General features: G+C 34.7%; 2 protein-coding genes across 6 annotated transcripts; one reads left to right on the top strand and one right to left on the bottom strand.

The window, feature by feature from the left end:
• Nucleotides 1-2,946: 2,946 nt before the first annotated feature.
• On the top strand, nucleotides 2,947-8,130 carry LOC140049064 (uncharacterized). 5 transcript variants are annotated; one of them, XM_072093884.1, is made up of 6 exons: nucleotides 2,947-3,131; nucleotides 3,843-3,911; nucleotides 4,222-5,170; nucleotides 5,796-5,863; nucleotides 5,982-6,059; nucleotides 7,587-8,130. In XM_072093884.1, the coding sequence occupies exons 3-6, from the start codon at nucleotides 4,920-4,922 to the stop codon at nucleotides 7,925-7,927; spliced, it is 738 nt and encodes a 245-aa protein (XP_071949985.1). In that variant the 5' UTR covers nucleotides 2,947-3,131; nucleotides 3,843-3,911; nucleotides 4,222-4,919; the 3' UTR covers nucleotides 7,928-8,130. The 5 variants fall into 5 exon arrangements, with proteins under 5 accessions (XP_071949985.1, XP_071949983.1, XP_071949988.1 ...); XM_072093885.1 differs by lacking the exon at nucleotides 2,947-3,131 and adding an exon at nucleotides 3,282-3,437; XM_072093882.1 differs by lacking the exon at nucleotides 3,843-3,911.
• A 97-nt stretch (nucleotides 8,131-8,227) lies between these two features.
• Nucleotides 8,228-14,172, bottom strand: LOC140049062 (mediator of RNA polymerase II transcription subunit 4-like). Its single transcript, XM_072093881.1, has 6 exons — nucleotides 13,951-14,172; nucleotides 11,117-11,174; nucleotides 10,598-10,768; nucleotides 10,002-10,146; nucleotides 9,705-9,809; nucleotides 8,228-9,198 (listed from the first exon to the last, which is right to left on the bottom strand). The coding sequence occupies exons 1-6, from the start codon at nucleotides 14,046-14,048 to the stop codon at nucleotides 9,014-9,016; spliced, it is 762 nt and encodes a 253-aa protein (XP_071949982.1). The 5' UTR covers nucleotides 14,049-14,172; the 3' UTR covers nucleotides 8,228-9,013.
• Between the last annotated feature and the right edge of the window lie 1,945 nt (nucleotides 14,173-16,117).

A 16,117-nucleotide genomic window follows, 5' to 3' on the forward strand; every position in this document is an offset into this window, starting at 1 on the left:
TCATGTGTGACTGATGCCTTTCTTTCAGGGATAGGATTAGTGGAGATTAGGCCTACTAGAGGTAGTACTTTCCTATATGAACATCCTTAAGCAATAACGACGTTACTTTTATCAAGGTCACATGTAAAGTTACTATAATTATTAATTATTATCTTAGTGAAATATGTCTAATAAGCAGTTATACTAAATTAAACCTGCAAAAGAAAAGCTTCATAGTTCCAATTGTTGTTTAAACTAACAACTGGAAGAAATAATAAATTACGGATATCCTGACTTTATGATAAATTCCAATGGCGATAGAACAAAATGCATATTGTAGGCGTATATTTGCAGCTGGATTAATTAATGGACAAACATTAAAAAATAATTCGACTTTTACGCAGACACTGATAACTACAGGACACTTCACAAATGAAAACCCCTTTAGAATTGTGAACCAAGGTTTCTAACGAATACGAATAGGCGTACATGAACTAACACGTCACCGTATAGTAACTTGACAATGTCCATAACGCAAAAACTCAAAAGAAAGACAATAAAGAAAAAATAGACTATAATATGATTTAAAGATGCCCTGTCATGCATTAGGCCAAAAGATAAACACAATATTATAGGCCTATTGGGGGAACGAAAAACCAGAAGATAAACTAAAAATAATTGGCTTCAAAATGATAATATCAACTGAGCATTATAAAAATGATACATCAATAAGTCACCAAGTGAATCCAAATTCAGACGTACAAGTGGTACATGTCTAAAACGTAAGATGTGTGCTTTAGAAAAACATCATATTAAATAGTAAAGAAATCGTTCCAACATAATTACGTAGGTCTTCTATACGAGTACTTAGTGTGGATTTTGGACAAACATACCTTCGTATACCCATGTCCATTTTTGTCAAAATCACATGTAGAGTAATTAAAAACATTTCTGATTTATTGTGAATATGGGCTTCTTCATAAATGGCAAATTCCATTTTATTTCATTGGTCTCGTTTAGATTCTTGTCACTTTTCAGAGACGGCGTCATGCTGGTCAACAGTGGTAGTTTCAGTTTATTCTCTTTTCAAATACATTTTTATTCTATTACTAGATAAGCCCAGAAAGAAACATTTTGGTCTATTAAAGTACTCAGGACAACTGTGGTTATAATTATTTAATGTAACTAAACTATTTGTTGCTATTTTTTAATGTAAATCTAATAGCATTATTAACAAGAAATATTTCTCACAAAAAACGCCGCGTAACTTTTTGACTGGACAGTTGTAAGAACAGTCTTCATTAATCTAATATAATAGGTCGGGCAATCAAAACGCAAGTGAACAATTGGGACTTTACTTGTGATTTATGTCATTGGCCTGTCAGCACAGTCGTTTCTTTCTAGAATTAAACGCACAAACTTGTATTGGGAAAAATGTATGTTTATGTGGTTATTACTATCGCATTTAGGTATTGATAATAATAATAATATGGCTTTTGAATATATAATTACTGTCTGTAGAATAACATTTATACATTTTTCGGTTCACGATGAAAAGTTATATGAATGGATTTGTAATAGGTATTTATAATAATAGTATGGGTTGTATTATTGCTAAGCTATCACCAAATCGCGTTTCTCAGGGTTTTTTGCACCATTGATCAATACCAAACGCGTATCGGTATTATAGTTTTTAATGAATCATTACATTAATAAAAATACCCAATTAAATCAATCGCGTCAGTCCAATTCCGACTTATGTTTCGATCACATAGTTCTGTGTCTACACTGTCCCAACTAGTTTAACAAAAAAAGTGTGATGTGCCCAAATATGGTGGTGATATGCCCGAATATCGTAGTGATATGACATCGTCATGTCTATACAATATGGGCACATCATATTTAGTTTGATAGTATAGACAGAGCTTAAGGATTATAACTAGGACGATAACGATCGACGATAAATAGACAAATGTGCATTTTTAATACATAAACCAAAATAAATATAAACAATTCCTTTGATGAAAATTATATTTTCACACGTCCAATAAAATGACGTCATGATTAGTAAGACCAATAATATCGTGACAATACAGCGATTTTATTGTTTTTATTTATCATGACGTCATTTGATTGGAATTTGAAAAACATTATTTTTATCAAAGACAGCATAAATGATTATCCTATAGGTCTAGAACGAAAACCTTTCTAATTTCTTTTGGTTTATGTAAAAAAAATGCATGCTATATATTTATCGTCCGTCGTTATCGTCATAGTGTAATTGGGCCTTTATACAAAAAAAATAAATTAATTACGAAGTTACATGTCATTTTAACCTATCACCAAAAAACTAACCTTTTCAACACTAATTAATTGTTACGAAGCCAATTTATATTATATATTTTATTAAAACTGAACTTTACGGTAAATGATCAGTTAATATGAATAATATAACTAGTAGGCCTATGAACTTGCGTCCAGACACAGAACTGTCACATTACTATCCTAAATGTTGAAACCACTTATAAAACCTTTTTTTAAAGAAAATATAATTGTGTTAGGAGAATGTACAAACCTTTTTCTGGATTAATTAATGGAGCAGGCGTTAATAATAATCCGCTGCTGCTACCTAGACTGATTGTTCACCTTTTGACGATAATTGATTGGACCCCCCCCCCCCCCCACGGCATCTGATAACCAAAAAAAAATTTACCAGGACTGTTTCAATGATTTAATATCTGACGGCGTATTATTATAACATTGGCCTAGATTCTAGATTGACAGTCAAAAGAAAGTCATTGTAAATACCTCCACTCCTGGGACATAGCTGGCGAGAGCCGCGGCGCGAAAATATTATGAGTATTTGTACATCATGATTTGTATAAAAATGTATAAAAAAAATACAAATACTGGGGGCGCTATTTTAAGATTTTAGCCTGGCGCGCCTATCGGCAGGAGGTGAGAGACAGCATCCAGCATGTGATTTAAATTGATTGGTTGTGGTTGTTGCTAGCTAGCCTAGCGACAAAAATACCAAACAATAATATTGTAGTATGTTCCCCCAGTAAACTGTTTCTTTTCATCCCTAATAATTATTATGAGGCTATAAATTTCCAAAATAAGCTAGGCCTACCCTGCTGGACCAGTGTCAGGTAGGTACCTAGCCTAGCTAGGGCCGGCTAGTAGTAGGCTAGGCCTACCTAGGCCTAGCTAGCTAGTAGGCCTACTAGCTAGGCTAGGCTAGGCCCTGGTAGGCCTAGTAGTAGTAGACCTAGACCGTAGGCTAGGTAGGTTGGTTCCATACTTTATTGGGGCCGAGTTGACCGATTACAATTAGTTTGTGACTGAGTTGACTTGATGCTTGATACCTACCAGCCAGGCCTAGCTAGCTAGGCCTTGACGCGGGGCCTTCAGCTGACTTGATGATTCCAATGCTTATACACTTATACATTTAGGCAGTAAATAAAACAAATGTTTCTATCTATTTTTTAAAAATCATACAATGATGCAGGCTAATCTTTTAAGAACATTTTACAATAGGCCTATAATCCTATATTCATTATTTACAGTAGGCCTATAGTATAGGCCTACCGGCTTTAAAAAAACATTTTATATTAATATTTTTTTTTAGATTATTAGAGGGTTTAGGTTTAGTTATTTAGGAATTTTATATATAGTAAGAACAAATTATGAAATACAGTACGAGGTTGGCCAATCACAACACAGTTGTGTTGACGTCTGTTCTCTAACGGCATGTGTTCTCCAGGACTAGGCCATGTTTAGGCAAAATTTTTTAACGATCCCTAGTACTTGTACTAGTCACACAAATAGTAATACTTCTGTTGGTTGGTGTCTTATCTTAGAACATTCTGATATCTGATTGGTCAGCTGCTCCAAGTTACTCACTGGAGTGATTGCCACTGTAGTGAATGGTAAAGTCAACTAAATCTCACTTTTCAGCTTAATAACTTATTTAAAGATTTGCTCTTGGATATATTAATATTATTAACATTGATATATCCTTCAGAAAGAAGGATTTAAATTCTATCATGTTAATATTAGTTTAATTAACAAGGCCATATACTGTACATGGCTGCAGTTGCGTGCTCAAGTTAGTGTTTACAGACCAGTCGACCAACATAGTGAGCTGTAGAGTCGCATTGCAAGCAAAAAAATTGGCAAAAATACACCATAGGCTACTTTACACATTTTATATATTCCTTTATTGTTCTGATATTGTAGACATCTCAAGTAAACCAGCATACGGCCAGGCATATCTAGGCCATCTCAAGTACACCAGCATACGGCCAGGCATATCTAGGCCATCTCAAGTAAACCAGCATACGGCCAGGCATATCTAGGCCATCTCAAGTACACCAGCATACGGCCAGGCATATCTAGGCCATCTCAAGTAAACCAGCATACGGCCAGGCATATCTAGGCCATCTCAAGTAAACCAGCATACGGACAGGCGTATCTAGGCCATCTCAAGTACACCAGCATACGGCCAGGCATATCTAGGCCATCTCAAGTAAACCAGCATACGGCCAGGCATATCTAGGCCATCTCAAGTACACCAGCATACGGCCAGGCATATCTAGGCCATCTCAAGTAAACCAGCATACGGCCAGGCATATCTAGGCCATCTCAAGTACACCAGCATACGGCCAGGCGTATCTAGGCCATCTCAAGTACACCAGCATACGGCCAGGCGTATCTAGGCCATCTCAAGTAAACCAGCATACGGCCAGGCGTATCTAGGCCATCTCAAGTAAACCAGCATACGGCCAGGCATATCTACTGTAGGCCATCTCAAATAAACCAGCATACGGCCAGGCATATCTAGGCCATCTCAAGTAAACCAGCATACGGCCAGGCATATCTAGGCCATCTCCAGTACACCAGCATACGGCCAGGCATATCTAGGCCCAAGGCCTAATATGGTACTCTTCATAAACATCAATGTTGGTCAAAATGTAGAGGTTTTACACAAAGGCAGAATACTGGCTGGAACTGTCAAGTTCAAAGGTAGCCTAGCTAATGTAAGAGGTGATTGGGTTGGAATAGACCTGCAAGAACCACTTGGTAAACATTGCGGAATATTTAAAGGCCGCCAGTACTTCACTTGTCATGAAAAGCATGGTATTTTTGTTCATCCATCATGTGTTAGATTTAGCATTACCCGCAGGTGGTAAGTTGAATTTCTAAATTTATAAGTTTGTTTTGTATTTAATTTTTTTCAGCCAAAAAGAATTATTTAGAAACATTTAGCAAATGTGTAGTATTATTTAGTAAATTTACTGTACCAGCAAATGGAAATATTGTAACTTACATTCATCTATTGTATTTACTTATTTCATACCAGTTTGTATTTATATTGTTACACTGTATAATATTGGGATTGTTACTGTATAAATTACACAAAAATAAAAAAATTGAGGGAAAGAAACATTTTGTTCAAGGGCTTCAATATTATTATTAACTGCGTAGCAGAGCAATTGGACCTCCCGTCACACTTTTGCTTTCGATTATGTTTATCTACAAAAAGTTGATCTAGGTAGAATTTACAGATTTTTTACTCTCTACGTGTGAAATCAATTATAGCAGGAGATGATTGCACACTGCATAGTTCATGAGAGGTCTTGTGTTATCCAATTAGAAGCGTTCTTATATAGACATTCGGTTTGTTTTTAGGAGACCCCTGCGTCATCAAAAAACTACGTTATGCTAATGCTCGCAGTGTGCTCACATGCACTTCCTGCAATTTCTAGTATATACTAAACGTAAACCTTGAATATTCTTGTTTTCATTTTCAGTTTGTTTAACAGCTATCGAACTGTGAGTCCAACCTCAATTGTTGATGAAACATTGTTTCAAAAGAGAAGTAAGTATAATTGCATTCAAAATATTTAATTTACCTACAGTTTTGAAGGAAACCGATATAAGACCCCTCTAGCATACAAACAAAATATATCGCTACATGTTTTGTGTATTTTTTTTAGAATCACATATCAGAAGTAAAACAGTACCAACATCAATTTCTGATTCATACCTGGTAACAGCTTCAGATGGATTTGATGGTATGTATTACTGTATATGTAATGCAATTGAACAGAATGAAATTCATTGAAATTGTTATTACTAAAGCTCTGTGTACACTGTCAAACTGTATGTACAAATAAAACAATGTGATGTGCCCATATGGATATGTTGTTTTCATATTTACTACCATATTTGAGCATTTCACACTTTTTTTGTCAAACTAGTTTGTAGATAGAGCTTTAAATACTGTATGTTTTGTAATGCAATAAGTTTTTGCTGTATATCTCGATGCTTGTCAACCTGAGATTGTATAACTTAGTCAGAAGATTGACCTAACTGTAGATGTGCAAGAAACTTTGTTATATGTCGTGCAGTGTAAGTTACTCACGCTTTTCTGAAATTATATGGCTTCTCATAAATTTTGAGGAAAAAAATATTTTTCAATGAAACTTTAAGTGTATTTCATAATATGAAGCAACTTTTGACATGATAAAAATGGCGTGCTACTCAAAAATTTACGCGAGTCAAAATGCGCAAAATTAATTTCTAATCAATTTTGCATACATTTAGGTCATTTTGAGCATTTCAAAATTGTTTGCATTTTGCGCACGCGCTTGTGCGCACAGCTCGTACAAAGCTTAGAAAAATGGTTTTTGCAATTGATTTTTGTTTTTCATACCACCTGTAGTAGATTGCATTCATTTTCATGAACCTTAATTGCAAAATAACAACGTACGTGCATGTTAAACTTAAATAAATAATCGTGTGCTAAAGAATAGATACGGTAATTAAATGCAAATTTGTGCAAAAATATACCTATTTTTAATCAGTTATAGTTCCTCAGGATAGCTGTTTACCCCAATTTTTTTTAATGTATTATGGGAGCTGAGTTGTAGATATCAATTCATGTAAAATTTGTACCTACCTACCATATGGCCACTCGAATTTAAAAAATAGAATTTTTTCTCTTTATTCCTAGTTAATTCCATTTAATAGAGCCATTTTGCCCTAGATTTTAATATGTTCTTTTCAATCAATTCTCTATCACATGCGTTTTTTAAAAAAACTTAACAATTTTTTTATTACATTATCATATTAAACATTTAGAATAACGTGACGTCGTCATATGGATAGTTGAAGTTAAAAAGTCAGCTTTTCATCTCTTTTGTAAAAATTCACTGCATTTAAAATTGTGCGCATCTCACTTTTTCGTGTCTAAAATTCTTCAAATTTTCATTAATGTAATTCTTTAGATCTTTATCTTCTAAGATTGATATCTTTGTTACATTTTGTTGACGTCCTCATGTTAAAAATTGGATTGGATGGGTCTCATAATTTCATTTGCTAAACTGTATAAAACATATACAGATTATTCCGTAATTACTGTTACACAAAATAGGTACAATTCAACACTGTACTAAACATATCTAATTCATGTCATAGGATGGCATAATAATTGTTGGCGTTCATATTTTAATGTATGTGGTGCATGTTGCGTTTGCGCGGATAACCTGAACTCTTCAAAGTGACGATTTCAAATCTAGTATGTTTTTGTTTCATTCAAGATTTAAAACGTTCTTGGGATGGTCGTATTGAGTCCAACACTTGGAACAGTGCATTAAGCTACAGTGATACCACAAACACTGGCTCATTAAGCCCATCACGAACATTCAACTTGCTTCACTCTGTTAGTGGCACAAGGAAAGCTGCCACCATGAGGCCAAAAACAGCTGCGAGATCTTTGTCGTATACAAGCGTACCGATCCATGCAGAATATGATGAGGAGGTAATGGAATTTATTACTACTCCCACGATTCCTAAATCTCATATGCCAATGGATGTTTTAGCACGTCAAGATAAAAGAGGCTGGGATAGACTTCATAAGCCTCGAGAGTGGACAATTTAAGAGCAGTTTTGGCATCAGGAAGTGTCATTTAAATGTTTTTAGTTGCTTTTTGCACTGTAATATATTACATTATTATGTTGGCGTACTGAAATACAAATTATTAATTTAAATATTATTATTATTTTTCATCTGTTTTTATTGCAAAAGGTTTTTAAAATTTTCTGAGGGCAGGGAAGAAATCACAATTCCTAGTAGTCATTACATGTTGGGAAAGGCTAATTTATAGATATTATAGTATCCCCGAGTTAATATCGGGAGGTTAAAACAATATTGTTAACTCCAAATAATGATTGTAACATGTTCATTTTCTTGTTTTTAATTACAAACAGGATTGTTTTACTACAGGATACTTTTTACTACAATAAATAATAATGACACATTAGTTTGAATTTTGTTCCCATGTTAATATATTGTGACAGTGTGCATCCAGGCCCCTCTGTACTCATTAGATTTTCTTCATAGATATGTACTACAGTACATATGAAGGGCCGACAGTGTAAACTGGTTTTTAAAAAATTAATAAATTGTATACAGGAAATAGTCCTAATGTATTAGCAAATTATATGTAAAACTGTAAAATAAGTAACTATAGTATAAATATATATATAAATAAATGTTTGTTAATTATAATTGTTTAATGTTTATTTCACAAAGTACTGTATATAGTTTAATTCAACTATAGTATATTCAACAACATTGATACAATTAAAATGAACAAATTCTGTAATGAGGGGATTCTTTAAACAATGAATTGTTCTCTATCCTTGTATACTCTGGTGAGGCAAGGGTTGAGCAACAGGAAATTAAACACTTGGTGTAAACTCTTTAGGATTGTTATACAAGAAGTATATTGAGTTTCATCTTAGCCTTCCATTGTAAATATCCTATTAGTTCTCAACTGTGGCTTTATTAACCTGTAGGGCCTATCACTATGACGCCAGCCCTCACTCAGTTGACTGCTACCCATGTGGACGTTTTATCTCTTTCATATAGGGAATACTTTGTTACAACTTGAACTGACCCATTATCTGTACTTTAATTCCCTAATATTACAATGTATTGCCACATTATAGCCCATGTATAAACTCAGGGGCTGTCACTGGAGCTACTGCTTGTTGAATCAGTTGACATTATCTCAACATCTTCTTCATTTTCCTTGTTTTGCCCTGATGATAGCTGTAATGGCATATTAGGGGATGTAATGGATGACTCGATGTTCATGCTAACTTTGACCTCACAAGATGGCTGCCATGTTGATCCTGATAATCCATCTATAAAAACAATGAAAATAAACCTCTGTCATTATGGTACCATGATGCAGAGCTGATTGAATGTTGAATGATTTCAATCATAATCTGATTCGGTCAAATATACCTGCACATTGTCCAGTATTTTGTATTTTGTATTAAGGAAGAAATTACAGAAGGCTCTCTCTACATTTTTCTATTGCATAACTGTATGGGCATAACTAAAATGTGACTAATAATGATTTCCTCCCAAAATAGTGCAGTGTGTTTTGAATATGACATGGTTTCATACCGTTGAATGTTGTTATTCTCCTCATTTCATCCCATAGGGCTTGTGGATTTCAATAATATTGAAGTGATAGCCCTTACCCTATCCAAAAGTAGAAATGGGTTCTTTAAAGTGAACCTGTGCAGATAATATATTTTTCTAAGCTTCTCAGCAACATGAATCTGAGATTATACAGATTGTTAGGTTATCAGTATCATTTGGTAAAAAAAAATTTCGGAAAAATATTACAGCCATAACTTACCAGCACCTCCTTGAGTATCTCCAGGCAGTATTGGTAGATTACTTAGCCTGCCGAGTGCACCCATCCTCATCTCTAGATCTCTAGGATAAGGTCTGCGAGGATCTCCTGTTAAACAAATTTAAATACTCCTTTTTGAAATTCAAATATGTTTTGTTAACTATACAGTAACAATTTTAGCCTTTAATAATTGTTCATGTCATGTCATAATCTACTGTATAATGCAAAATCTATTAAAAATGCATTTTACTTCTATGCTATGTGTACCAACTTTACTTTAAACGTTTGGTGCTTAATTACCTTGTGACCAGGTAGAGGGTGCTGCAACAGCATTGGTGGCGCTTATTCTGTGGGCATACTTGATGAGTTCTTCAGAGGATATTGAACCTTTGCTTGCCTGATCAATGGCATCAAGTTTCTGTTTTGCTTGATAGATTGCAGTTGCCTACAATTATAAAGTGTTCACGCAATTAGTTAGTCAGTGGCTGCTTCATGCCTAGGACATCCACAGTTAGGCTTTACATGTGTAATCAGTGATCGTTCGGACGATGAACAATTTACACATATAAAGGTCATTTCATGCATCTCTTTACACTATTAAGGTCAAATTGCTCCTTATCTTGTGGTTGATCAGCTTGCAGTTTAAGGTGTAATTGAAAAATCCACCTCATGATGTGGATTTTTGAAACAGCAAGTTTATCTCAAAACCATTACACGTGTAAATTTGTTCCGTCCGAACAGGCTCTAAGAGTGAAGCCTCTGGCTCTGAAGATGTTAATAAGTAAATTGGCTTACAAATACAGGGCATCTATTCTACATTATATCCTGAATTTGAATAAATTGTTATTATTGTTAAAAATTGTTAAAATGTTAGAAATAACATATAAATACGGTACTAGGATGTGTTCTGCTTCCTTCAGATGCTTCTGAAGATTTTTAACATCACAGTCTCTACGATCAACTTCCTCTTGTAATGATTCCATTTCTTTACGTTTCTCTCTTTGTTGTTCCGTTTTCTTCAATGTTGTTTCAATCTCCTCATTTTTCTTCATTAACATTTCCATTATCTATTTTTATGAAGTCAATAAAAAACAAATGAAAAAATAGTACATCAGGAACAAATAAATTACTGGTACTTTATTTCAAACTAATCAAGCAGTTCCTTCTCACTCTTTTTGTCGTCCCCATTTAAAATAAAAGGAAGGGTAACTTTAAACCATGCTTAACTATGAAAAAAGGTCCATGCCATGCAGTGAATGATGATACATGTTTAAATAAATTTAGTATATAATAAATGAAAAAGTTGTGGGAATTTGTGGGAGTAAAACAAACATACAGTAAATAACTAGGTACAATGTGTAAAACAGATTTAAGAAAAAAATGATATCTATTTAAAAAAAACGAAAAATACTCACCTGGGGATCATCATTAGGAGGTTTTTGACGAGCTGCAGAGGTTGCATCAAAAAGTTCTCTAAAAAATTCAACAAACCTATTCTGTTAAGAATTGTGATTTTTATAGCCACTTGACAGAAAAAAACATCGGATACATACTTTATTTGGAAGCATGGCGAATGAATGCTTAGTTAGCCTTATTTAGGCCTAGGCTAGTTAGAACTAGCCTAGTACTAGAAAAGGATAGTTAGTAGTAGTAGTAGGTAGCCTAGGCCTACTGCTAGTAGGCCGCGTAGCAGCCAAGGGCCAAGGCCTCTATCTAGTCTAGGCCCTAGCTAGGCCGGTATCGGATCATCTCGGTCGCGTTTCATTTCGGTCGCGCTTCCGGGAAATCGAACTTCCGGCGATTTCTATGGAACGCCGCTCAATGCAGTACTGTACACTGTAAGCTCTAATTAAAGATCGAAGTGTAGTCTCTTTTTAGGTGTTTATTTAAAAATGATTTTATATAATAATCATTATATTTAAATAAATATTGTAAAAACAGTATGTTATTAATATTAGTTTAACTTTTTTTTAAATGTTTTTATAAGCAATATATTTTGATATATTTTGTAAATATTCTATTTGTTTCTGACGGGAAAAATAACATACAAACTCACTTTACACTTTTGTCAATGATCATTCAATCTTTTTATTTTAAAACAAAAACATATACACAAATATTTACATATATTTAAAAACAAAACATAGATACGTTAATGTAATGCAAAACAAACTCGTTTCACACTGTTTTTCAATTCAATCCTTTTATTTTTAAAACAAAAACGCATATACAAATGTTTACATTCATCATTCAAATTGAAACCTTTTTATTTACAATACATCTACAAACGTTATTTAATGTATCTATGTATTTAATGTTTTATTTATTAACAATGTTCACCTCTATTTACATCTACAGACGTTATTTAATTTATCTATTTATTTACATCTATCTCATCTACAAATCACGAACATCATTTGATATAACGCGCGATCCAGCGTAAGGAGCGATCTCTCTGATCGTTGGCCTGCGCGATACTCGTCCCAGAGGCGTAAGAGCGTTCTAGTTGCACGTCGGTAAGCTTGTCGCTGAAGCCGGTCAACATCTTCGCGATGAACTAATTCCATTGTGATGTGAACATTCTGACTCTCTTCATGCAGCAGCCCAATTAAGAGGTAGAGTTGAAGTTTTGCTGAAATAACAAAAATAACGATATAGGCCTACTATAATTATCATGAGCAAGTTAACAACATAATACATAATAATTATTATAATTGAAAAGTAATTTTCTTACCACGTCGTCCTTTTCGATTCAGTCTGTTGTGATACGGGTGTCTCGAAAACAGAGACCAGAGACCCAGGGTCTCTGTTTTCGAGAAAATCTCGAAAACAGAGACCCCCACTAAAACGTCTCAATATTACGTAATATAGGGGGTCTCTGTTTTCGAGATTTTCTCGAAAACAGAGACCCCCACTAAAACGTCTAAATAATACGTTATATAGGGGGTCTCTGTTTAACAGAGACCCCCACTAAAGCGTCTCAATATTACATTATATAGGGGGTCTCTATTTTCGAGAAAAACTCGAAAACAGAGACCCCCTATATAACGTATTATTTAGACGTTTTAGTGGGGGTGGAGTCCCCACTAAAACGTCTCAAGAATGACGTATCAGTAATAAACGGTAACTGATATGCCGATCAAAGAACATGCCGCAACGATAAGAAGAGATTGATGAATTCTTGAACGCGTGTAAAAAGACTGTCATTTTGGAATACAAGGTCGACCTCCTAGAAGTAAGATGTATAAATGCATGTTGTGCCTTTTAGAAGCTAAAAAGCGGGAGATTATTTCAAAAGCTGACACTAGTTTCGTAACATTTATTTACAAGCATAAAAGATAATAACGTACAATGCAATAACAAAATGATATGAGGTCAGACTTTGAGGCAGACTGGAGGATGAAGAAAATATATTGTGTTGGGCGAGCCTTAAAAAAGAAATGAATTAAAAAAAAAAAAAAAAAAATTATAAATAAATAAACATAAATTCACGGTTTTTGCGATAAAAGTTGGGTGTTAATAATTTATGACCAAGCTTGGTGGGTATTTGCAACACTCTTAATAAACAGGGATTATATTAAGCATAATGACATAATGCGACACGTCAATGCATTATGCTTTAAAAAAATTTTACATTACATACATAATCGTAATAATATCTTTCAGTGCAATATAGTGTATAAAAAAGCTCAGTAAAGTCTCTCACTGATTTTAACTGGCACCAAACAAATATTCCCAATTTACTCATTCATAATTATTAACCTATTAGAGTCGTCTTCGTAAGCTACTTGTTGTGTCCTTAAAATATAGATAAAAATCGTTACAAATGCAAACAGGTTTATAAATAAATAATAAACTGCTACACGTACCGAGTGCTGAAAGAGAGTTAAATCGGGCAGTTAAGTCTCAATCCTACAATAGCATCCATTTTCGTATGCTTTATGCATAATTGACGCGCCATACACCACGATCGGTATTGTTGAAAATTGACCTTAATTGACACGCGACCGAAATGAAACGCGACCGAGATGATCGTAATTCGCTAGGCCTACCTAGGGTAGGGCCTAGTCTACTAGGCTAGGCCTAGCCTAGCTAGGTAGACTAGGCCAATAGGCCTACTATAGATAGGTAGGCCTAGCTAGGGCCTAGGCTAGGCCTAGTAGGCTCTAGCCTACTACTACTAGGCCTAGGCCCTAGCCGGTTTTATTTTAGGCCATTCATTTCAGCTTTATTTAGTAATTTAACTTACTTTGTTAATGATTCTGCTTCTTCAACAAGTGACAATAAACTTGAGCCCAAATTAAGGTGACCTCCGCCATCCTGGTCTGAGTTTGAAACTGCTGACATTGTGGCTTCTTACAAGCTAGGCTAGGCGCGGCCTAGCTCTGGCCAACAATAGAATAGAAGCAAAGATCGTGCAGTAGGAAGATGTTACACTTCCTAGCTATTCGTTCAATGCAAATAAAAGCGAGACAACAACATGGAGAGCTAAATTTAAAGGGCGCCTCGCACGTCGAGTAGGGATACGGAAGGTTATTGTTGTATATGAAATAGGCTATAACAGAAGAATAATATGACTGTAAAATTAAGAATTATTAACATATAAAATGTACTGTTATCTTTATAGAAAGTGCAAATGAATCATATTTTTATGTTTTGGAATACAAATTTGTGTTTCAATTACCTGGAATTGTTTAGGTAAGTTCCCAGGGGCGCAGCCAGCAAAGAATTAAAGGGGGGGTCAACCAATATGTGAGTATTTTGCGAGCGAAGCGAGCAACCATGGGCTGGGGGCCAGGGGGCCGCCAAGGGCCCCCGGTTGCGATTTTTTTTTTCGTACATAAGTTGGGGACCCCCTCATGAAACGTCACAAAATAATTTAAACATGAATAATTCATCAGTTAAATTTTCTTGTTCCGTGTGCACCCAAGCGTATAGCAACAAGAAGTGATTACACAAGTGCGGTATCAGTCGAGCAGCAAAGTGCTCATTTAACCGTTAAAACGCTGTTTTTTAACTGCGCAGGTCACTGAGCATCGCCAAGTTATAGTGACTTCCGGTTCGCTTTTCACTTCGCGGCAAGCATTTTGCATGGGAATACCCTTACAAATCTGCTGCAATTTCCACCATCCGGGTTAAATTATATCTTTCTATATTTGGAAATTGTTACTCCTAATATGGAAGATTATTCCCGCCACAAAATTTTGGTATAAATAGCCCAGGAAATGACGACAGAGCTTATTGAAGAAAAAAGTGCAGATGGAGGTGTTCGTTGAGGTAGGCTACATGATTTATTTGTTTGGTTTCGTAGGGAATCCGGCACTTTTCTCATCAGCACGGAACCTTTATAAAAACTTAGTGGTTGGTTATTAGGTTATTAATCTATCTTTTCTGAAAGTTTAAGCTTGGTTCAGCTTGTGGGACGGATTCAATATCCGTTCAAAGCTGGGGATATATTCTAAGCAGACTCCATCTTGGATTCGTATGTTTAGTACAGGCCGTGTGGTTGAGTAATTTCAATCCTTCAAAATCACTATGTGCAATCCGTTTTTAAACCAGTTAATATACCAAAATATGTTATTAGTAGCTTTATTATTTTGGATTTGGTGCTAGTTTGGTAAATATTGCAATATAATTGTAGATTATTTGGTTGTAAAAAAATGTACCCAACTTGTAGTATTATCTAGGCCTAGCTAGGCTAGGCCTAGCCCATTTGACGGAAACCCAGTGCTATTTGTAGGCGGATAGAGAGGGCCGCAGGCTAGTTTTTAGTGGCATATCGCCGACTTATTATAATCAATGTGAAGCCATATTATTATTATTATGTTTAAAATGTTGAATCTATATCCACTGGATTATTGATATATATCGTCGGATATTTAAAGAAAGGCCTAGGCCTAGACCTTTTGATTTAATTAATTTAGGACTATATTACGGGAAATTCTTTGCCAAAGAAAAGAAAATACGTTGTGGCTGTTGGAGGTTTGTAAATATATGACAATAATGTAGCCTAGGCTAGGAAGGACTGTAGGTAGGATGAGGTAATTTGGATGGTTGTACATATGATATTTATATATACAGTATTGTGTATAGTAGTGATCATGGCGACAAAATTTAGGATGACTAAAGTTGACATTAAAATTATTTAACTATGAATAGCTCATTATTGGTGTTTTTTTTTTCTTTCAGGTTTCTAAGAATAAACTATCCGACTTGTGATTCATCTTGTGCTGCAAAAACAATCCTATTTTGATATTTGTAAATTGATGTACGTAACAGATGTCTTTAAAAATAAAAAAAAAATAAAAATTTTTATTATCGCGATGATTTAACTCAAATATTGACATATAACTTGATATTTTAGCCTGAGCAAGATAGTTTGATAGGCATATTTTACTTCGATGTAAATAAGATAT

Source organism: Antedon mediterranea, chromosome 5, assembly GCF_964355755.1.
Source record: "Antedon mediterranea chromosome 5, ecAntMedi1.1, whole genome shotgun sequence".
NCBI classification, from domain to species: Eukaryota; Metazoa; Echinodermata; class Crinoidea; order Comatulida; family Antedonidae; genus Antedon; species Antedon mediterranea.

What these genes read in the sequence shown, in the direction of transcription:
- LOC140049062 (XM_072093881.1), bottom strand. Translation starts at nt 14,048, where the DNA reads ATGTCAGCAGTTTCAAACTCAGACCAGGATGGCGGAGGTCACCTTAAT. An exon ending in ACCCTCTACCTGGTCACAAG is followed by an intron (nt 9,810 to 10,001) that starts GTAATTAAGCAC and finishes TTTGTTTAACAG; the next exon opens with GAGATCCTCGCAGACCTTAT. An exon ending in AGATACTCAAGGAGGTGCTG is followed by an intron (nt 9,199 to 9,704) that starts GTAAGTTATGGC and finishes TTGTTTTTATAG; the next exon opens with ATGGATTATCAGGATCAACA.
- LOC140049064 (XM_072093884.1), top strand. Translation starts at nt 4,920, where the DNA reads ATGGTACTCTTCATAAACATCAATGTTGGTCAAAATGTAGAGGTTTTA. An exon ending in AACATTGTTTCAAAAGAGAA is followed by an intron (nt 5,864 to 5,981) that starts GTAAGTATAATT and finishes TATTTTTTTTAG; the next exon opens with AATCACATATCAGAAGTAAA. An exon ending in AGCTTCAGATGGATTTGATG is followed by an intron (nt 6,060 to 7,586) that starts GTATGTATTACT and finishes GTTTCATTCAAG; the next exon opens with ATTTAAAACGTTCTTGGGAT.